Source organism: Malaya genurostris, chromosome 2, assembly GCF_030247185.1.
Source record: "Malaya genurostris strain Urasoe2022 chromosome 2, Malgen_1.1, whole genome shotgun sequence".
Classification (NCBI taxonomy): domain Eukaryota; kingdom Metazoa; phylum Arthropoda; class Insecta; order Diptera; family Culicidae; genus Malaya; species Malaya genurostris.
The window spans coordinates 340,650,064-340,672,424 of NC_080571.1; the positions used below are offsets into that span (position 1 = coordinate 340,650,064).

At 38.3% G+C, this 22,361-nt stretch overlaps 4 protein-coding genes across 5 annotated transcripts; 2 read left to right on the top strand and 2 right to left on the bottom strand.

The window, feature by feature from the left end:
- The first annotated feature begins 1,242 nt into the window (after positions 1–1,242).
- Positions 1,243–4,415, top strand: LOC131431809 (serine/threonine-protein phosphatase 2A 56 kDa regulatory subunit gamma isoform). The gene is made up of 2 exons (XM_058597707.1): positions 1,243–2,227; positions 2,294–4,415. Exons 1-2 carry the CDS (start codon positions 1,593–1,595, stop codon positions 3,348–3,350), a joined length of 1,692 nt encoding a protein of 563 aa, XP_058453690.1. The 5' UTR covers positions 1,243–1,592; the 3' UTR covers positions 3,351–4,415.
- A 1,323-nt stretch (positions 4,416–5,738) lies between these two features.
- LOC131431810 (cell division cycle protein 20 homolog) lies at positions 5,739–7,699 on the bottom strand. The gene is made up of 3 exons (XM_058597708.1): positions 7,620–7,699; positions 6,716–7,562; positions 5,739–6,657 (listed from the first exon to the last, which is right to left on the bottom strand). Exons 2-3 carry the CDS (start codon positions 7,538–7,540, stop codon positions 5,860–5,862), a joined length of 1,623 nt encoding a protein of 540 aa, XP_058453691.1. The 5' UTR covers positions 7,541–7,562; positions 7,620–7,699; the 3' UTR covers positions 5,739–5,859.
- Positions 7,700–15,980: 8,281 nt separating this feature from the next.
- Positions 15,981–17,961, top strand: LOC131431813 (zinc finger protein 16-like). Its single transcript, XM_058597710.1, has 3 exons — positions 15,981–16,151; positions 16,249–16,370; positions 16,430–17,961. Exons 1-3 carry the CDS (start codon positions 16,020–16,022, stop codon positions 17,910–17,912), a joined length of 1,737 nt encoding a protein of 578 aa, XP_058453693.1. The 5' UTR covers positions 15,981–16,019; the 3' UTR covers positions 17,913–17,961.
- Positions 17,962–18,328: 367 nt separating this feature from the next.
- LOC131431814 (zinc finger protein 260-like) lies at positions 18,329–21,214 on the bottom strand. Of its 2 annotated transcripts, none has more exons than XM_058597712.1 (2): positions 20,771–20,908; positions 18,329–20,711 (listed from the first exon to the last, which is right to left on the bottom strand). In XM_058597712.1, exon 2 carries the CDS (start codon positions 20,583–20,585, stop codon positions 19,095–19,097), a length of 1,491 nt encoding a protein of 496 aa, XP_058453695.1. In that variant the 5' UTR covers positions 20,586–20,711; positions 20,771–20,908; the 3' UTR covers positions 18,329–19,094. The 2 variants fall into 2 exon arrangements, with proteins under 2 accessions (XP_058453695.1, XP_058453694.1); XM_058597711.1 differs by having other exon boundaries at positions 18,331–20,711; positions 20,776–21,214.
- Positions 21,215–22,361: the final 1,147 nt, after the last annotated feature.

The following is a 22,361-nucleotide window of genomic DNA, read 5'->3' on the forward strand; positions in this document are numbered from 1 at the left end:
TTAGAATCTCCCCCAAATCCCTACACAATAAGAAAATTTCGCAGAATTCGGTAATTTTTTACCGAATTTTCAACAACTGATCGTTCGGTAATCAGTTCGGTAATTAAATTGATTACCAATCGTTCGGTAATTGCTGAACTTTCAGACAACTACCGTAAACTGTAAACCAAATGGATCTAACTGATTGTTTGGTAATTTTTTGTTTGTTTGTTTTCCTTTGGTTATAATTCTGGATTTTCGGATTACAAAAAACAACACATATTCACAAAAACGAATGAAGGAAATTCCAACTTCTTGTGGCTATGGTTTCATTCCACAAAAAAAGGGTCAAATGTTTCGGTTTACCGGAATGATGAGCGCCATCCAAAACACTACACAATCCGTCGAGTTCACCAGAAATTACCCTCGAACGAATTGCATAATTTTTGTAGAATATAACTCATGTACCGAAACATCGGTCATTTCTATAGATTACCGAAATTTCTCGTCAAAAATATTACCGAACAAAGGAATTAATTCTTAGTGTGTACCCCAATTCCGGTGAACGACCATAATTAGGTTAAGACCGTGGGTAAATAAACGATATAAATCAAATAAAATAATATAAGAATTCAATGTGTTCTGTTTATCTGCGTGTACTAGTAACAGTCAATGTAGAAATAAACCACACCTCCTCCTCAAGATGATGTATTCATTCCCATCGAAAACCGGTTGCGTTCCAATTTAATACTACCCAGTGGGTATGATAGACCGGCAGCGATTTGTTGCTCGGTGGTCACATACAATGTTTTATTCCAGCCCATCTTGAATGAAGTGATATTGGATGTCTATATGTTTTGTACGTGGTATATACCCATTATTTCTAGCGACGCAAATTGCACCATGATTATCACAACGAAGATCGAACGGTTGTTTTAATCCAAGCTGTGACATTAGATCATGCCATCAAATAGCCTCTTGAATGGTAGCAGATAAAAATTTTGACATTACCATGGATTGACAATAATATTGTCACATGTAAGGGCCGGTTATAGTTGAAACTACCAGAAATCTCGGATCATCAATATCCTTACCATAATATTTTCTCAGTGTATATCGACTTTGTAGTCGACTTCGTCAACACGAAAAATTCAAGCCTGCTGGGCAGTTTTCAAAGATCCGTTAGTCGCGGAGTACGTTCACTAATTTTCACTAACACAGCTGTAACCGCTTTCATTATTACCGTGGAAAAATCGCAACGCGATCGAAAAAGAGTGAAAATCGAGTTCACATCTGTCAAATTTGGGAGTGTTTTTACTTGCGTTCGTAAAGAAGTGGATTTTTTCACGAAGGAAAAGCGGTCGGGTATTCATTTTCTGTTCAGTATTGTCTGTTCGAATGTCTGCTATATTTTGCATTACGTGACGACGTACGGCAAACTGTTTCGAATGTATAATTCGGCGTGTGAACTCTAGCCTTTTTCGGTGCACTTTTCAAAGCAAAGATAGAAGGTAGAAGAGAACGGCTGTGTAGTATACTAACTACTAAAATCCGCGAAGTATTCGTGTCGGAAAGATTGGGCATTTCGGCAATATACACAGCAAAGACGACGAATGCCACAGCCGGATCGGGATACCGAAGGTAACAACATGACGATGAACGATGACGGAAACGGAATGATTATGAATAGCAATTCGACTACGACGGCTAATAATAATAATTCGACAAATACAACCACATCTACGACAAACGGAACTAATGGAGGCGGAGGTGCTGCAGGGTTTGCTGGATCTAACAATGCCAGCAAACAAAATAATCTCGATAAACGACCAACAAGTATTAGCAGCAATAGCAGTTCAACCTCGAGGTTCATCATTCCGAAGTCGAACGAAATTGAAACATTGCCACAGTTGAAAGATACTCAACAGAGCGACCGAGAAGAGCTGTTCATACAGAAACTCCGTCAGTGTTGCGTTTTGTTTGACTTCACTGAACCCTTGAATGATTTAAAGTACAAGGAAATCAAACGTTGTGCTCTGCAAGAGATGGTTGAGTACCTGAGCAGTCAGCAGCAAATCATTACAGAACCGATCTACCCGGAAGCAGTTCAGATGTTCGCAATGAATCTTTTTCGTACACTGCCACCGTCGTCTAATCCCAACGGTGCCGAGTTTGATCCAGAAGAAGATGAACCCACACTGGAGGCTAGCTGGCCACATCTGCAGTTTGTGTACGAACTATTTCTGAGGTCCGTATGGATTAGCAAGTGTGATAGTGTGGGGTTTCAATATATAAGATATGTTTTGCATTTTAGGTTTCTTGAATCGCCGGACTTCCAACCGGGTGTAGCCAAACGGTACATCGATCATGGTTTCATTCTTAATTTGTTGGAACTGTTCGACTCTGAAGATCCTCGAGAACGCGACTTCCTGAAAACTGTGCTGCATCGAGTGTATGGCAAGTTTCTCGGCCTTAGAGCATTTATTCGGAAGCAGATCAACAATATTTTTTATAAATTTATCTACGAAACTGAGCATCACAACGGAATTGCTGAACTCTTGGAGATTTTGGGCAGTATTATTAATGGTTTCGCTCTTCCGCTAAAGGAAGAGCATAAACAGTTTCTGCTTAAAGTATTACTTCCGCTGCACAAAGTAAAAAGTTTGTCAGTGTACCACCCTCAGTTAGCGTACTGTGTGGTCCAATTCCTGGAAAAAGATCCAAGCCTAACACAGCCCGTCATCAAGTGTTTGCTTAAATTTTGGCCCAAAACGCACAGTCCCAAGGAGGTGATGTTTTTGAACGAGTTAGAGGAGATCTTAGATGTTATTGAACCGGCCGAGTTCCAGAAAGTAATGGAACCACTGTTTCGTCAGATAGCCAAGTGCGTCTCGAGTCCACATTTCCAAGTGGCAGAAAGGGCCTTATACTATTGGAACAATGAATACATCATGTCGCTGATATCGGAAAACTCGAAAGTAATACTACCGATAATGTTCCCCGCTCTGAACAGCAATTCGAAAACACACTGGAACAAAACCATCCATGGGCTGATTTACAACGCCATCAAGTTGTTTATGGAGATGAATCAGAAACTATTTGATGAATGCCACCGTAAGTATATGGCAGAGCAGGAAAACGAGCAGGAGAAGTTGAACCGACGGGAAGAACTTTGGCAGCAGGTAGAAAACCTGGCACGGCAACACCCAACCTATGAAAAGTTTGCACCAACGAACGCAGAAACGACCGCCAGCGAGCTGGCTCTCGCTGCGGCAGGATCTGCTGCGGTTGCCGCAGGGAACAACACGGACAAGGACTCAGTCTTATCGCGATCTTACAGCAGAGCACCGGTGGCTCAACCGAAAACCTAATTTGGGGACACGTATTGAACTGTTGATTTGGTACGTTTCTTTATTTTTCTGTTTTTTTTTTCTAGCAAGTACCTTTTTTAAAAAAGAAACATGAGCGAGTGGAAAAGTCTGTATACAAGACGGTTCGAGAACGTGAAACGAAAAAAATGTTTTTAACACTTGAAAATTATGCATAATAAAAAAAAAAGAATATTAATGTAGGTAAAACAAGGAAAACAATTACTAGAGCAGCAAGAAAAGTGTCAAGCACACGCGCATAGTTGGTTTTTGTATTCTACATTGAGCTGAAACAGTACTCTGATAGGAAAAAGAAGGCTTTACTACGACATTGGAATATTTTGCTTCATTGCTGCCCTGGACGGCAAAGAAGAATTATTATAAAGTGCAACGATTGTCGTTGGACATTATCTTTTGTGTAACTCTCCGTTATCCTTCAAATGTTCTCGATAAGACTCTGTTAATAAGCTTTCTTTTATTTTTTAACGGTAATGTATGATTACAAAAGAGATGATTATTATACTTATGACTATTATAACTACTTCTACTTCTCTTTAAGACAGAAGACTCTATCTGTGCTATTACTGTTTACGAAGAATGCAAAAATTGCTATAAATTATATAGGATAACTACAATCGCGAAACAAACACGCAAACCACGCTACCCCCTACTTGGTTGGGACCTATAATAGAAGATGCAAGTGAAGTTATATGAGACAGTTTTTATGATGCTCTAATAAAATCTCTGTAGCAAATGCATGAAGAGTTGAACTAAAAAATGACACTGTTCATATAGGATGAAGTAACAAATTTACAAAAAAAGGCACTTTCGAACGGCAAACAAGTAAAGTTCGTATTTGCTATAACTATTGTTTTTTGCGTAACTGAAAAGAAGAAACAAATCATACACAATTTTTTTTTATATTTTCCGTATCACCGGAAGAAAAGCATATTAGACAGCAAATTCCAAATGGTTCAGTGTAATTTTGACACACGCAAAATCAAAGTTGATTAAGGCAAGATAATAATTGTTAGGTTTTTCACTAATAAAAAGAACGGAAACGTGCAACACAAATTGTTTTTATTTTTTTCCCTAGGGCTAGGGGCTGCCCTGTATCCTAATACTGTTCGTGCGACTTATCAATTTAGTTTAAATTATTGGCGTGCAGAGAAACGGAACCATCATCAATAAGTCTCACATGCTTCACGGTTTTGCGGACGATATTGATCCTATTGGTGTGGATCGTAGAGCTGTGGAAGAGGCTTTTGTGCCCTTCAGGAAAGAAGCTGCGAGAGTAGGGTTGACGATAAACTTTACCAAGACTAAGTACATGGTGGCTGGTGGAGAACGAGGCAGCCCAAACGGTGGTGGTGGTCCACCCGAGGTGGGGATTGATATGGTACTATACGAGGTTATTGACGAGTTCAAATATCTTGGAACACTAGTGACATAATGAGCGATAATGATATTACTGCTCATACTCGCATACCAGTCCCATGACACCGATTTATGACAGAGCAACTTAGGCTATTCGTTAGTTAATTTTCGTTTATAGTCCAACGGACTTTCTTTTCACTGGACTACTGGACTGGAGTCGACAAAGTGCGGATGAAAATCCTTTCTTTTCCACGAAATACTAAAATTTTTACCACACTAACACGATACAACGTGTTCACTCGTTGAGGGTTTCACCGGAACTGGATGCAATCATCACCATAGCGAGTAACAAACCAAAACATGAGAACAAAGTCAGCGTAAATGCTGGTACGATCAAATATTTGACATTTGTTTTCATTTGGGAACAGAAATCGAAGCAATAGGAACAACGCGTCAGAATTTTGCTCGAGCATTAAGAAAATTCAAACAACTCGCACTCTGTGACAATCACCCCTATTCTGCAATCCGACGGATTTGTGATACGAACGAATCTACACTTTCGTTCGAGTTCGAATTTTGCATTCTTTATTCCGTTCGACTTGTATTATTCGATCGACTCTCGTTCGGGAGCACTTGAAATTTCGAACATCAACCATCAAAGCTGTCAACACTTCTTACACGTTCTATATTATTTATTTCTTAGTAAACGAAATCGTCACACTTGTATGAACAAATTAGAACGATTCTAAACCGAACATAAGTAATACGTACGCAAGTCGATCGAGTAATGTTCGAAAATTCAACAACTCGAACGAATGATATTCGAGTTCATACTTAACTCGAACGGAATGCAGAATGGAAATTGCACATTCGATCGGAATATTTCGAATCGGTCGACGTACAGAATAGAAGTGAATATAAACAAGTTTATTATAGCGACTACAAATATAAACGATACAAAAAACGCAAAAACGAGTTAATATTTATTTTTCAGTATTCAAGAAAAATCGCAGTCTTATTAGTCTTTATTTTTAAAAGAAACAAGTCAAACACAAAATTACAATAAATTGGAACTAAAGCACGATCTAGTCGCAGACGTGAATATTTTCAAACGAGATAGATAAAAACGATCATCTCATCGGATGCTTTGCTTCAGCAGACTCGGTTTCTCTCGCTGGGCAGATTTTTCCTTCTTGGACAGTAACGGGTCCGGCACGAAACAGTTCCAGAGTCGCAGTGTTTCGTCTGCACCAGCGCTCATCACAGTACTTCCGTCTGGGGACATGGCAATTTGCAAAACACGACCCGTGTGCCCCAACAGATCAATTTGTTTATTCATCGACGGATATTTCCAAATCGTCAGCTGGTTGTTCACGTATCCATGGGCCGATATCAGTTCCTTATAATTTTTAGAGAATAAAAGCCCACACACTTGTGATTTTGTGTCGACTGAGTTAATCAATTGGCCGTTGTTGACATTCCAAAACTTGATACATCGATCGGCAGTACCTCCCCCGGTCGCTAATGTGTTCGGCTGCCATGGACACCATGCCAAAGCTCGAACAGCCGCTTGATGTTGATTGAATGCATGTAGAGGCGTAGTAGTAGTATGTGGGGCGCCGTTTGCGGCACTCCACACATTCACAAGATTGTCATTACCCCCACTTGCTAAATGCTTTCCATCGGTGGACCATTTAAGCCCACACACCTCCTGCGAATGTCCTTGAAGGACGGCAACATTATGTTCACGTGATCGAACATCGTGATTAACAATGGACCCATCTCTGCTACCGGAGCAAACGATATACGAATTCCATGCCAGCACTCCCACTCGTCCCGAATGTCCGTCCATAACGCGAAGTCGTTTCATTTGTTCACAGTCCCACAGCTCAAGTGTTCCTATGCTGGTACCTACAGCAAGAATATGGCCCTCCTACAAACACAAACGAAGTTGTTAGACCGAAGCAATCAAGGATCATTGAGAGCATTACCTGAATCCAGCTCAGCGAACATGCATGATCGCTTCCTTCGTTCTCATAAAGTACTTCTATATTACCGCTAGACGCATTCCACAAATAAACTGATGATCCAAGGGCCACTGCAACCACATTGTCCCCACTCCAGTCCATAAGATTAAGATAGTAATCATTGATAATATCTGGCGCATCCAAGATTCTCTCTGGTGCATTTGGAATAAAACGTGAACCACTTTTTGTGGACATCGGTGTTTTCACTGAGTATACTACTTTTAAAGGGTTCATATGTCCATCAGGCGCTGCGGGTGCTTTGGTTTGATAAGACAGAATCCGCTTATTACTGATATCGCAGCCTTTCATTGCCTCGGAGAGAATTTTCATTCTTTCAACATTCTTAGGACTGGTTTGATCACTAGTTCCTTGAGTTTCTTCTGCATTACCGTCGCCATCATTATCTTTCTTTGTTTCGTTTTGTTTAACCATAAAATGACTTAAATCAAAGTCAGTTGTATTACGATTGGGAATGAATCTATCTCCACCCGATGGCTGCTTCTGACTCGGCGTTTGTCCTTTACCTTTACCCGGGGTAGTTTTTGAACCATTGCTTCCAGATTTTTTGGGAGTTTTCCCACTAAGAGTTCCTGGTGGTACTGATGGTTGAATACTGCTAAAGGACATAGAAAGTTTCGGGCGGGAGCTGTTCATTGTGCTAACATTAAAACTAGTCGATGCAGCAGACATGTCTAGTTTCTTTTGCCATCGAGGTGCTGGGCCTTTGGTCAGCTCACCATCCATCGTAATGATGTCTTTCAGATCGTTCATATAATTGAATTGGGACATTGCGGAGCAACCTTCCTGCTATCTAAAAACAAATATCTTCGAATTATATTCACAAAAGCGCGTTACAAATATTTGCTACCTGATGCTGAACCAAACGGCTTTTCTGTTCTTCACTGCACTCTTTTATTCCTTTCGCTCCCTCTCAAGTTTGAATTTGGCTCTGTCAGTTTCGTACTATTCTTGTTATTGTTATTTTCTCTTTAACTACATGCATGTTCCTGTACAAGGCGAAACAGAAATTTGTTTCCGTATATTTTCTTATTTTCTGAGTTGCCGGAGAAAATATTAAATTTTTCAAGCAGGGTTGAAAAACTGTAAATTCGAAACAATGTCCTCGGCTCAAGTTCTCCCACATCATCAGATTCGAATGAATTCCTTTTTAATTTCGAATAGGCGAGAAATTTTCATTCGTAATTTTATGTGGAAATCATAAGGAATTCCGAATAAATTTCAAATCTAGGGCAACAACCGAATCCGAATGTATTTCGCCTCCAATCGGTTAGTTCAGAAATCCATCGGAATTGAAGATGCGGAATGAATTGTGAATACGTTTTCTTCTCATTCTTTCCCGATTTTTTTGTTTTCGCGCTGATTTTCAGTTAATTTCTAAAAAAAATCGAGCACCCACCCACATTATCGAAATGCCGGAATAAGCAATGAATTCTTACTCGACTGCATGATTTTTTAGTGCTCGATCGGTTCAGTGCTAGAGTTTTCGCCTGAGTTGGCTGCTTGATCAACCTGATTGACAGTGACATTATAAATGTCATTGAATATTCGCTCATTTTATGAATGTGTTAGTGTAAAATTTAAGCCACTCCAGCTAGACGTATACATGATGCTGACCAAGGTAGGCCGTTTTGTTAATTTCCATCGAATTTCAACAGTTTATGTTGGGATTCTAAGAAGAACTGGTTATCTACTAGTTATGTATATCCAAAAAACATGAAGATTTAAATTTGTATATTCATTTATATAATGTTTTCGTTTAAAAATAAACTGAAAATCAGCACGAAATCGTGCAAAATCGGGAAAAAAGAAGAAGACGACGAATTGACAATTCAGTCCGCATCTTCTCAGGCGAAATTCACACAAGGAAATTCCGAATGAAAATTTCTCGCCGATTCGGAATCGATTCGGAATCCATTCGAATCTGATAATGTGGGCAACTGAGGCAAAAATTCTAGTACTGAAACGATCGAGCACTGAAAAATCGAGCAGTCGAGCAAGAATTTATTGCTCATTCAGTCATTTCGATAATGTGGGCAATATAGAGAATGATGCACGGAATCGGTTCAATGAGCAAAAAAAAATAATAGCGGTGATTTCAAAAGTCTGTACATTTTGATGAATGTCTGCGAAAACCATGATTTTCAGAAGTCTTCAAAAAAAAAACATGTTTGATGCTTATTTTCTGATTGATTTTTCTGAAGGCCGTATAAGCAAGTGACAGTTCTCTATGTTTACTTTCTCTTCTATCAATTACCAAACGGTTTTCACGTTTATCACTCAACTCTTTGTATAAACCGATTCCCAAAACTTTCACCTTTTAAACAGATTTTGAAAAATCCAAGAAAAACTTCCCGTCACGACAATCGAACGAAAAAGTTAACAAAGAAAAACTGTCACTGCTCATACGGCAATTTGGTAAATCAACCGAGATTTAAGCGCCAGCACATTTACTGACACATCAGCTGTTTTTCAAAGGAATTTGAAACTAACATTGACAGCAAATGAAGAAAAACATCGATCAATGTTTCGATTTTGATTTCAATTTCTATTTAGGAATTCCCGTAAATTTTCCGATCAATGTTTTTATTAAATTTCATATATTGATGTATATTGATTGTCCTTTGAAATATAATCAACGTTGAGCTCAATATTTAGTATATTTTCTCCAGTGTATATCTCGGTTGATTTTTCAAATGGCCGTACCCGCATGGGCCTGGCTGCCAGAAGGCTGACTAAACGCTGCCAGCGGGAAAAATATGGCTGGCAGACATTCTGGTTACAGACTGCCTCACCGATGCCAGACATACAACTCAAACGATACACCCGTGTCCACCAGAATTTTTCCAAATCGAAATCTTTGACGTTTTCAAGGATGGTGAAGAGATGAAAACGTTCGGCTAACTAATGTCGTTTTCGTTTTTAAATTGCACTACACTGGTGTAGCGAAAGCTGCACTGAAACCGTTCGTTTTTACCAATTGCACTACACCAGTGCTACACTTTTTCTGCACTGATACCACTGGTGTAGCACTCATCAAAAGTTTGGTGTAGCTCTGTGCAATGGAATCGTTTATTGTAGTCAATGGTTACTGTTTATGTTTTCGTCATTTTTGTTCGTTTATTCATACCTCAGTGTAGCACTGCACCGGTGTAGTGCAAATTAAAAACGAAAACGCCATAAGATACAGGCGACTATGTTTTGTAAAATTGGATTTGACAGCCGTCACTGACACAATTTTGGTAGCCGTCTGGTAACCATGGCTGCCCAGGTAGCCAAAGGCCGAGCGGATATGAGCAAGTGATAGTTTTTCTCTGTTCATTTGACGCGTCTTTTATAACGGCAAATAAGCTACCTGTCAACTTCCACTTTCGAAAGAAATTGGAGGCGAGTTATGAAAAATAGAGTATTAAATTTAACACCAGACGAAAGAGAACACTTTTCTTTGCCGTTTACTATTATGACTTACTCTCAGCGAGTACCGAGTCATTCGAAATTACTGCGCGACTTTTTCTATTATTGTGAAGTAATTAAGAAGTTTTCGTGGATTTTAAAATTCTGTTTTTAAATCAATGACTTCGGGTATCATTTTATACAGAGTTTAGTCGACGACACGACCTGCCACTCGTCTATTAAAACTGTATCGCAAATCTGACTACCCCTCTGTAACTCGAAATGTCAAAACGAAATTGCTCGAAAATTTGTTAAAACTGGCAACTCGATTTGATAAATTATTGATTTCGAATAACAGATACCTTGGATACTGTTGTTCAAAGGCATGTTTATGTAGATAAACAAAACTAACTCCGAATCGATATACCAGTCGCGCATTTTACCACTGTACCTAAGAACAAGAGTCGGCCCTTAAAAGTTAAGTGAAGCGCTATGTTTTTGCGATACCGATATATATCATTTTATTTGCACTACCAGTAATTGTATGCACCGGAAATTTGATAGCATAGCAGTTACCAATCAACTACATCGGCATCTCACACCATCTTCATTAGAAACATTCAATAATGTATTGTAACTGTTACATAGTTTTCATAATATATTCAAATTATGCGACTAAGACTTTCCTATAAGTAGATCGTATCGTCAGTATTACTATTTTTTCACGCCATTGAGACAAACTTTTGTTTTATGATTTTTGCTAACCCTAGAATAGTTTTAGTATGACATCTGGATAATTCTTGTAAAATTCTCTTGAGAAGACTTGAAACGCCTCTTCAATAAAAATCTTCATGAATAACAATCAAGTTTTTTAGCATGATTTAGCAGAGAAAAAACATAAATAAATGCATTTTTTCGTTACTGACTCAATGTATAAAGGATCTTTGAAAATAGCTTAAATTTAATAATGGTGTTTCAAATCGACATCACAGAACGCAGGAATTTCATTTTCGTTCTTTTTCCATTGATTTAAACTTCTGTGAGGGTTCTTCTAGTGTTACGAAATAATATTTTTGGTCTTAATTGAATGCATAATAGACGAAATAAACATCCTGCTCCACCTTTTTTTCGAGTTCTAGAAACAGTAATTTTACTTGATTATTAGCAAATATACATGATTGAAAATTCAGTTTCGTTTTGTGTTGCAACAGATTTGGAAATACATGACTGCATTTTCGTGGATACTGACAATGGATCGGGATACTTTTCCTATTTGTTTGTTTATTTCTATAATTGCGGTGTCTTGACAAATAACGCATAGCAGAACCAGAACAGTGTTGCCTAAAAATATTAATTTTATCATTATCAAGGGGTCGCTATATTTGTGGTAACTGACGGAAAATCACTCACAGACACATTTTATTCCAATTTTTCTTCGGAGTGCCTGGTCGTGTCGTCGGTTTAGTCGTCGGTTGAGTGATAAACATGAAAACCATTTGATTATTAATAAAAGAGAAAGTACAACAGAGATAAACTGTCACTTGCTCTCTTATTTAATCATATTAAAGTTACGTAAACAGTTATGTGAATATTTTCCACCCTAATTTCCATGCTGTTTTGATGGAGTGGCTTATAGTAGCTATTTAATGCGTGAGCCCATGAGAGTTATGTATTTCATAAATAAAATTTAGTAGGTGTTAATATCAGCAGTGTTGGCAAAATCATGATCAGAAGAAGTTCATTTCATTATCACTCGTGAAAAAATCAATTCAAAAAATATTCTTAAACACTCAGTGACTGAAAAATTCATGAAAGAAGCATCCACCAAACTCTGAACCACCAAGTGATTTTTTATGTCAGCGAAACTTGATGACGTATTTTCAGCCACTGTCACTTGCTCTCTTATTTAATCATATTAAAGTTACGTAAACAGTTATGTGAATATTTTCCACCCTAATTTCCATGCTGTTTTGATGGAGTGGCTTATAGTAGCTATTTAATGCGTGAGCCCATGAGAGTTATGTATTTCATAAATAAAATTTAGTAGGTGTTAATATCAGCAGTGTTGGCAAAATCATGATCAGAAGAAGTTCATTTCATTATCACTCGTGAAAAAATCAATTCAAAAAATATTCTTAAACACTCAGTGACTGAAAAATTCATGAAAGAAGCATCCACCAAACTCTGAACCACCAAGTGATTTTTTATGTCAGCGAAACTTGATGACGTATTTTCAGCCACAGAAATATCACTGAAGAATTAATCGAAAGAGAGAAGAGTCTTCAATGATATTTCGATGCTGAATTTTCCTACGCATTTTGAATTTGCTTTCACCGACGACACGACCAGACACTCCGAAGAAAAATCGAATAAAAAGTGTTCGTGAGTGATTTACCGCCAGTTACCACAAATGTAGCGACCCCTTGATAATGATAAATATATTATTTTTGGCAACACTGTTTAAGTTGCTATGAATTATTTAAAAAGGAACCCCCGAAAAAATAAACAAATGGTTTGAGAAATTTGTGGAACAGATCTATAAATTTTAATTTTCTGCACTCAGCTCCACTTCCTGAGAGCATTTCAAGAATATGGACCAACCAAATCGACGATTCTAAACGCTACCGCAATATCAGTGAAAGCTATGATAATGGTGAGTGCTCAAATTTTATTGGTGTGTTTTATGAGCCTTGAATCTACGAATTCTTTGGTATGTAAACATATCGTCATAACACTCTAAACATCTTTGATTTTTTTCATTTAGCTGATACAGATTTCTTTGTGTTTCTCCGTCTTTTTGAAAATGCAGCTAGAAATGGACTTGAACAATATGCATGTACAGCAGCATCGCCAAGTGTTTTCCCCGGAGGCGTTTAATGTGATGCAACTGAACACATCTCTGCACCATCTTACGGATATCACTTTTCCATTCGATAAAATTATTTGATAAATAGTTGTAAAATCATGTATTGTATGAATTTTGTAACTTTTTAATACACTTAAAACTAAACAGTAGCGTCAGCGTTTCGCTAACCGACCGGCAACGTAAGTCAGCCAGCATTAAGACAATTAATGAAAAACATTCACCTGGGATATTTTTTAACTTTTTTGGAAAGAAACAAAAAAAAATCAATCCAGTCATTTTTCATTAAAATGTTGGTTTATTTCACCCATTATTTAAAAAATAAGAAACGTGTTCGTAAGACATGTCCATGAAATAGCAAACAAAATTATGGATAAATTCAAATGAAAAACTGAATTTCACGAAGACACAGTATTTAAACAACATTTGGAGATGATTTTACTAATATATCCTTGCTACCCATTTTTGTTTTGATTTGGTTTTCTTCCTTTATCTATAGTCAGAGACTTTCGATAATTTCAAGATCATTTTGTTTATTTATTTAGTATGCCCTTTCGCTGCAATCAAACACCTTTTAATATATCATCATTCATCGTTAGTAGTATGAAACAATCGTTTTGAGTGAAGAATATATCATCACACACAGAACCAATCGGCCAATTTTTACCCACGAATTGTGATTTGACACGCAAAATGGTGCATCATTTTTCCTCATATTATCTTCGAATATCACATCAAAACAAACTTGCTTGCTGGAGCACATGCAAATTACCGCGAGAAGACGATCTTAAAGCCGGTCGGTAATCCCAATTTCATTTTTCCGAGGTTTGACATACGAATCGGAATTGGTTTTATTTACATTCTTCATGGCTTTGTCGTGTCGTCGCTCTAGCTATTATAAGACAGCTGATAGAAATTGTACTGCTAAGAAAAATCCAAGACACGGTGCAGTATACATTTTGGAAACGAATTTTTATCAGCTACCATTTCTAGTAGATACAGGATTCCCACTACAATTGAAACAAGCCTTTTCCGAGGTTTGACATACGAATCGGAATTGGTTTTATTTACATTCTTCATGGCTTTGTCGTGTCGTCGCTTTAGCTATTATACGACAGCTGATAGAAATTGTACTGCTAAGAAAAATCCAAGACACGGTGCAGTATACATTTTGGAAACGAATTTTTATCAGCTACCATTTCTAGTAGATACAGGATTCCCACTATAATTGAAACAAGCCTCTGGCAGCGGCCAAAATCGTCCTCGATCGTCTTGTGGAATGGCATCAAAATATATTTTGTTTACATTCTAAAATCTGTTTAAAACCAGTAACCAAGGTTATGGTAACTGTTATTCAAAATCAATAATATATCAACTTGTGCTGCCAGTTTCAACATTTTTTCAGGAGATTTCGTTTTGACATTACCAGTTACTGAGGGGTAGTTAAATTTGCGATACAGTTTCGATAGGCGAGTGGCAGGTCGTGTCGTCGCTTTCACCATCATCTTTATTTTTGTATTTATTATGGGAACCTTTGAATTCATAATTGTGCTCGTTGGTGTCTTGCATGCAACCAAAGACATCATATTAAAAAGATATCCAGCTCTCACATTTCCCGAACAAATCATTGGCAACAGTTCAGATAGCAAACTTATCAATATTTGACTCAGAAGCCTCATCAGGAAGGAATTTTCATGCTGCAGTGGCAGATGCATCGTGTCGTAGTCGGTTCCGATGCAATAATGATCAACCAGGATGAAATCAACAGCCGAGTCAAGAAGTTATCCTCGACACCTATTAGAATCAATCAATTACTGAGATATCTTGCTACTTTTTCCTTCTGATTCTAGCGATTTCGATTCGGGAAGTGGAAGAAGATCGTCGTTTCTTGTGTTGTGTTGTTCCCCGGCGACCGATAATGGACTCATTTTTCGTATACGAGAAGTTCATTTACATAATGATTCGATTTCACTGAAAACAAAACCGTTATCGAGACTATAAAGCTTTTATTAATTACCTTCAAGACCAATGTAAATGAAAAATTACACACAATCACAAAACACAAAAACTTCGCATCCATCACTCCAATTACGTTGTCCACGTAAATTTTTTCCGCTATACTGAAACTTTATGTCCTAATGAAAGAGTAGATGACAATTCGTATAGTCAGCTCACATAAATACATAGTCGGTTGAAAAACACTATACGATTATATACTTACCACTTGAATTGTGTTCATATGAGCAATATGAATAGTGTTTTGAAACTTCACAATCTTCTAGACAACTTGTATTCATGGTAACATTAATATATTGTAAAGAAGAACATACTGATATGGTAGCAATAACTACTTTGCTTCTCAAATGTATCATTAGCGATTTCACAAGTGTGATTTTTTTTATCTATTTGATCTTAGTTTTGAGATGACAATCATTGTCAGAATGACCATACCAGAAAAGTCACGAATATAAATAGTATTTTCAAGTTATAGTTTTTGTTATATAGTACTTTATACAATACAGATGGTGAATTATCTCATAAAATGGTCATTGGTCATTTAAGCGTATAGTTGAAATCAGCATGGCAAACGTTATGGTTACTATACAAATTTTCTCAGTGTACGAGATTCGATGCGGACTCGCCTGAGGGCACCATGCTCACAAAAAAGGATGTTGCCAATGATTTGTTCGGGAAATGTGAGAGCTGGATATCTTGTTAATATGATGTCTTTGGTTCAGGTCAGACAAAGTTTAGAGTGATATTCTCCTAGGAAATATTCGCAATAAATTTGAATTATTTAGACGTCGAAACGATATTTTGAGTTTTGACAGCTTCCGTAGTCAAGTTTTGGTCGGTTATCGGAATCCCTCACAAGCGGGTATATGATTCAAAAGAACAGGACAGATACGACCTGTTCAATAAGTATTCTAGTATTATTGTTTAAGTTTTGTTGCGGTTTCCTTGTTAGGTCGCTTTGCGAAAAGTAAAGTTTTAATGAATAATAATCATATTGTATCATCTTGCCGTATTTGTAACGGCTTGCCGACAGTTTCCTTGTTTACTGTCAGTGACCTAGATGGAAAAAGTCTGTCTGAGCTGATGTCAGATTTTGCTAATATCCCACCGGTAAGTGTGCAATTGTTTTGTGTTTCTCGTATGGTTTAGCATTTATTTTGTACTCGTACGTTTTATTGAATCGGTCGGAATTGATTTCGTTTTTCAGATCGAAGAAAATGACGGTAAACCACAACACATTTGTAATGAATGTTCGGAAAAGCTCAAGTCCGGTGTTTCGTTTCGAGCGCAAATTCAAGAGGCAGAAAAAATTCTACAGTCACTTGTTGAGTAAGTAAAATTCGGAAAGGTCTGCTTTACTGTCTTTACCTCGTTACTATCTTTTGTAGAAGTCTTTTCGAAGAACCCGTTTCAAACGTTATTAAGCATGAAATGGTTGACAGTGAGGACGATACCTTCGAATACGAATATTTAGAAGAGGATACTGCAACAGATTCAAATAAAATTGATGACGACGAATGTAAAAATGCACAAGTTTTAACCGCCGAGCAATACAAAAGCTCATCAAGGCTTGAAGAGCATAATTCAGGCGAGCGAGGATTGGAAATGGAACTGGAAGAGTATTCACTGGAACAAATAGAGGATCGACATTTTCAGATACCTCCAGAGAACAGAATCGCTCAAAGGCTGAAGTTTGATGATTTTGAATATTTCGAAATCGATGGAGATAGATGTTGCGGTTGTAGTTTTATTGCTTCAAATAGAGATGAGTTAATGAAACATTCGAAAGATACCCATGCACATAACTACTATCCAGACAATAGTTATACCTGCCCAATGTGCTATCAGAAGTACAAAACACAAGATAGATTATCCAAACATATAGAGTACTATTCATACAGTGACATCTTCCTTTGTACTGTTTGTGATGAACCGTTTGTCCAGAAGAGTCATCTAGAGAAACATCAAGAAAATTCTCTTGAACATCGATTGAAATTGGAGAGTTCAATGAAAACGAAAACAACAATGGTAAATGAAGGAAAATATCATCAGAATAATACAATTATTAGTCGCGCATCTCGTAAAAAAATACGAGGAACTGCGAAATCAGAATTGAAATACTTTTGCTGCTTTGTAAGATGTTGGGAGCGTTTCACGAACGAAGACAAATTGATGGATCATGTACATCAAGTTCACGGTGGTAAACGACGGGAAAACGAGCTATCCCACTTACAAGATGTTGCCCAAGGAATAAAACACATATGTCCGATTTGTCAAAGAGCCTTTGAAAATAATGCCAAACTTTTGCATCATCAGTACTATAAGCAAAATCGGGAGGAGCACGCTTGCCAGGAATGTGGCCAACACTTTCATAAGCTACATGCACTGCGTGATCACGAGTTAAGTGAGCACAGTCAGCACCCACCGGAGCATGTGTGTGATGTTTGTGGAAAGGCTTTCCGTAAGCCATCGGTTTTAAAACATCACCGTAAAATTCATGTTCCGTTCGAAAACGTCCCTTGTACGGAGCCCGGGTGTGGCTTGAGTTTTCGTGATGAATCGTTGATGAAGCGCCACTGCCGTAACGTCCACGGAGATGCTTTCCCCTGGGAGTGTCAGTACTGTCCGAAAAAATTACGTACCAAAGAAGCAATGGACATTCATGTGCGGGTCCACACGGGCGAAAAGCCTTTCGCTTGTCGGGAAGGCTGCGAACGGAGGTTCGCCCATGGAACGGATCGGGCTAGACATGAACGATCCAAACACACTGGAGAAAAACCGCACAAGTGTGACCAGTGTACGGCAGCGTATGTCCGTCGGCGCGAATTGGTGATCCACCGGAAAAAAATCCACAACTGCGACGCCGACTGAGGTAAGCTTTCTTTGTTAACGTTATAATAGAGACAAACATCTAGCAATATTGCTTTCGTCTGTTTTCGTTCTTTGGTGAGATGACTGCTCTTGAGGTTAGTTTATTACGAGGATTTTTTCAATAGGAAACAAAAAAATTTTATGTTAATATGAGGCTCACATCAACATAATTATCCTGTTGGATTCTTCTTTAGCAAAATATGAGTAGATTCTTCGAAATTACAACACTAGTTTTAGTTGACATATTTACAGGGTGATTTTTTAAGAGCTTGAGAACTTTTTTAAACAATAAAACGCATAAAATTTGCAAAATCTCATCGGTTCTTTATTTTAAACGTTAGATTGGTACATGACATTTACTTTTTGAAGATAATTTCATTTAAATGTTGACCGCGGCTGCGTCTTAGGTGGTCCATTCGGAAAGTCCAATTTTGGGCAACTTTTTCGAGCATTTCGGCCGGAATAGCCCGAATTTCTTCGGAAATGTTGTCTTCCAAAGCTGGAATAGTTACTGGCTTATTTCTGTAGACTTTAGACTTGACGTAGCCCCACAAAAAATAGTCTAAAGGCGTCAAATCGCATGATCTTGGTGGCCAACTTACCGGTCCATTTCTTGAGATGAATTGTTCTCCGAAGTTTTCCCTCAAAATGGCCATAGAATCGCGAGCTGTGTGGCATGTAGCGCCATCTTGTTGAAACCACATGTCAACCAAGTTCAGTTCTTCCATTTTTGGCAACAAAAAGTTTGTTAGCATCGAACGATAGCGATCGCCATTCACTGTAACGTTGCGTCCAACAGCATCTTTGAAAAAATACGGTCCAATGATTCCACCAGCGTACAAACCACACCAAACAGTGCATTTTTCGGGATGCATGGGCAGTTCTTGAACGGCTTCTGGTTGCTCTTCACTCCAAATGCGGCAATTTTGCTTATTTACGTAGCCATTCAACCAGAAATGAGCCTCATCGCTGAACAAAATTTGTCGATAAAAAAGCGGATTTTCTGCCAACTTTTCTAGGGCCCATTCACTGATTTGCAAGCGTTGCTCGTTAGTAAGTCTATTCATGATGAAATGTCAGAGCATACTGAGCAAATAATAATGCATGAAAATCCTAACCTCAAAAAAATCACCTTTTATTCTCTTTGAAATATATGTAATTTCTTGAATTTGGAAAATATGATTAATCGTAATCGGCGAGCATTTCTACCGCTTCAGTAGCGTCATCGCCGATACGTTCGTGACGATGCATATGTTTTTTGAGTGTGGCATTCTGGCAGAACCCTTTCCCACAAATTACGCAGCAGTAAGGTCGCTCCCCTGAATGAGTTCTTTCGTGAATTTTCAACGTTCGCTTCCTGGTAAAAGCCGCCTCACAATTGTCACATTTGTACGGTTTTTCACCGGTGTGCACCATTTCATGCCTTTTGCAATCGGTTATGTGGTAATAGCTGTTATCGCAATAGGAACATTTATACGGTTTCTCCCCGGAGTGGATCCTGGTATGAATACGTAGATGCTGGGGTACTTTAAATCGAGCCGTACATAACTCACATTTGAACGGTTTATCCTCGGAGTGACATGAACGAATGTGTTCTTCCATATTTCGTTTCCTGTTAAAACTTTTCTGGCAGATTGAACATTCAAAGGGACGCTCCGATGAATGGCATATCATATGATTTTTCAGATGTAGCTCACTGAAAAATCGTTTGTCACAATAACAACATTCAAATGGTCGTTCTCCACTGTGTTTCGATCGTTCATGGATGGTTAGCAGATTACGACTACCTGTACGGAATGAACAATGGCTACACAAAAAATGCTTTCCACGAACGACGTTGGCACGAACAAACTGGTGGACTTTGAGATTCTTTATAGAGCCAAACGAGCGAAAGCAAACGCTGCAAACAAATGGTTTATTTGGAGTGTTTTTCTCTTGGTTATACTTCAGTTTCACCGCATGTTTCTGCTGGGCATGTTCAACTAAGTGTTTCTCATTCGAAAAATTTGCGTGGCAATGTGTTACACAGCAGTAGCGTCCCGATGATGTGCTAGTATTTGAGCTGTTTTTTCTCGGCATTGGTTTCTCGACGGTTCGTTCTTCGACGGAACAAGAACTGTGTTCACTATTATTTGTCGGCCCAAGCTGATGCGTTTGCTCGTAATGCTGTATGACATTGTCGACGGTTTCATAAATGTTATCGCAATGATTGCATTGAAACAGTTCCATAAAGCTGGTCCCCTGGTGCAATTCTAGATCCTCTAAAGTAGCATACACTTGTTGGCATATGAAGCATTCAGGCTGTGTCCTAGCATCTGAAGCATCTCGTGGGAACGTAATTTCATGCACCAACTCAACATGCTCCTGATGATCCTCTTGACTGTAGAAGATGCTCGAACATACGCAACATCGGAAACTCATCATTTCGACTACATTATAGCACAATTGTATATCATCTCCATTATGATCAATCAGTTGATCTAGGTTTTGATTATTTTCTGTGGTCAAGTTTTCCTCTAGTGCTTCGACAATTGGAAAATCAATTTGTGTGTCCGTATTGACGGATTGTTGGCTGTTTCCCGTGATCTGGATGTCGTCTTCGATTTCTTGTTCATCGGCTGCAGATTTTTGATCTAGGACGTCAATATCACCCACGGCTACGTCATTGTTCATGGTTCCACCGATGTCCCGAAAAGTTTGTTCAGAAAGTTCACATTGACGGTGGAAATTCGTAAACGCCAGTAGTTCTTCCACACAACGATCACAGACATGTTTCGGAAGTTGGTCGTGTTCTGAAATCTGGAAAAATGAAGATATTATATGTTAGTGTACAATTGAAGCAGTATGAGCAACGCAACTTTACACTCAGGCAGCAATATTTCAGAAGCAAAGAAGCAATTGTATGTCCTTCTGGTGTATCACTAAATACTGATTTTGATCCATCTTGATGACCAATATCCACCATGCAGGTTCTGCATTGTTCTTCCATTATTTATAAAAACAAAACCAGTCAAGATGGACCGTGAGTGGTTTTAGCCGTCCTTATAGTGACACTTCTTCTTCTTCTTCACTTCTGGTGGCGTCACCTCACTTGAGATGACGCCGATTGATGGCACAGCGATTTAGCTATATTGCCAGTTAGCTTTCGTTTATAGTCCAATGGACTTTCTTTTCACTGGACTTCAAGTGAAACCCTCGCTATGTGACAACGTGGAGTCACCGAAGTACGGATGAAAATCCTTTCTTTCTCGCGAAATACTCGAATTTTCACCGCACTAACACGATACGACGTGTTCACTCGTTGAGGGTTTCACCGGAAGTGTCGTATAGTGACACTTCTTCTTCTTCTTCTTCGCTCTGTTTGCCTTGCTTGCAGCTAAGACATGGGGATGGCATCAGTGTATGCTATATCGCCAGCGATGATTTGTTTATAGTCAGTTGACTTTGGTCTTCATGTTGCCGTCGGACAGTGTAGTGGTTAACTTTCTTTCCACTGGTGGTTCGTTTTATTTAATTTGTTTTTTTATTTTTTAAATTATACTGTTTATTTCTGTGAGGAAATAAACAACCTTTTGAAGGAGTGTAACGTTTTTCTTTTCAAAAAGTTGATATATGTTGAGATATTCATCTAGGTGATATTTTGTTCTTTCCTCTGCGTATTTAGCGCAATAAAATATGACATGCTCCGAGTTATCAAGAACATCGCATACATCACAGATGCAGTCGTCTGTGAGTTTCATTTTATGTAACCAGTATTTTGAATAATCATGGCCAGATAGTAGGCGGTTAAGAGTGCGAACTTCGATATTGTTTAGTTTTAAATTATGATGCCATGGTTTTGACGGAATAGTGTTTTGTATTTGAAAAAATTTTCTGCCCTTACCAAGCTCAGCAGCGTACTCTAGATACCATTGTTGCGACTTCTCTTCGTTTATAGTACGGAAATAGTTAATAGCATCATGTAAGAAAATTTTATTTTTGCATATGGTGTCCTGGTTGATACCGGCTTTCGCGAGTTGATCTGCTGTTTCATTTCCTTTCAGCCCGATATGTCCTGGGATCCACTGGATTACAGTATTGTGTTTAGATGCCATCTTCAAAATGTTATCAATTGTTTCGTCTCTCTCAGTCGCCGTTTTATTTCGCCGGATGAACTCGCAGCCGGATTTGGAGTCCGTCATAATGACTGCGTTTCGCAGGTCTTGAACACTGATGTATTGCAATGCTACGTAGATGGCTTCGATTTCAGCAGACATTATACATACGGTTTGTTGTAATCTAAGACTAAGCCTGAAGTTCAAGTTTTCATGGTATATACCAATTCCACACGTTCTACCGTCCGTCGACGCATCGGTAAATATAAATTGTCGACCATTGTATTTACCATGTATGAGTGATAAAGATAGTTGTTTTAGTACTTTTTTGTCTGTGTTCTTTTTTATCCAGGTT

Coding starts and splice junctions, on each gene's coding strand:
- LOC131431810 (XM_058597708.1), bottom strand. CDS start 7,540: ATGTCCCAATTCAATTATATGAACGATCTGAAAGACATCATTACGATG. Junction 6,658..6,715: donor GTTCGCTGAGCTGGATTCAG/GTAATGCTCTCA, acceptor TTGTGTTTGTAG/GAGGGCCATATTCTTGCTGT.
- LOC131431814 (XM_058597711.1), bottom strand. CDS start 20,901: ATGGAAGAACAATGCAGAACCTGCATGGTGGATATTGGTCATCAAGAT. Junction 20,712..20,775: donor TGAAATATTGCTGCCTGAGT/GTAAAGTTGCGT, acceptor TCATTTTTCCAG/ATTTCAGAACACGACCAACT.
- LOC131431813 (XM_058597710.1), top strand. CDS start 16,020: ATGAATAATAATCATATTGTATCATCTTGCCGTATTTGTAACGGCTTG. Junction 16,152..16,248: donor ATTTTGCTAATATCCCACCG/GTAAGTGTGCAA, acceptor TTCGTTTTTCAG/ATCGAAGAAAATGACGGTAA. Junction 16,371..16,429: donor ATTCTACAGTCACTTGTTGA/GTAAGTAAAATT, acceptor TATCTTTTGTAG/AAGTCTTTTCGAAGAACCCG.
- LOC131431809 (XM_058597707.1), top strand. CDS start 1,593: ATGCCACAGCCGGATCGGGATACCGAAGGTAACAACATGACGATGAAC. Junction 2,228..2,293: donor GTGTACGAACTATTTCTGAG/GTCCGTATGGAT, acceptor TTTGCATTTTAG/GTTTCTTGAATCGCCGGACT.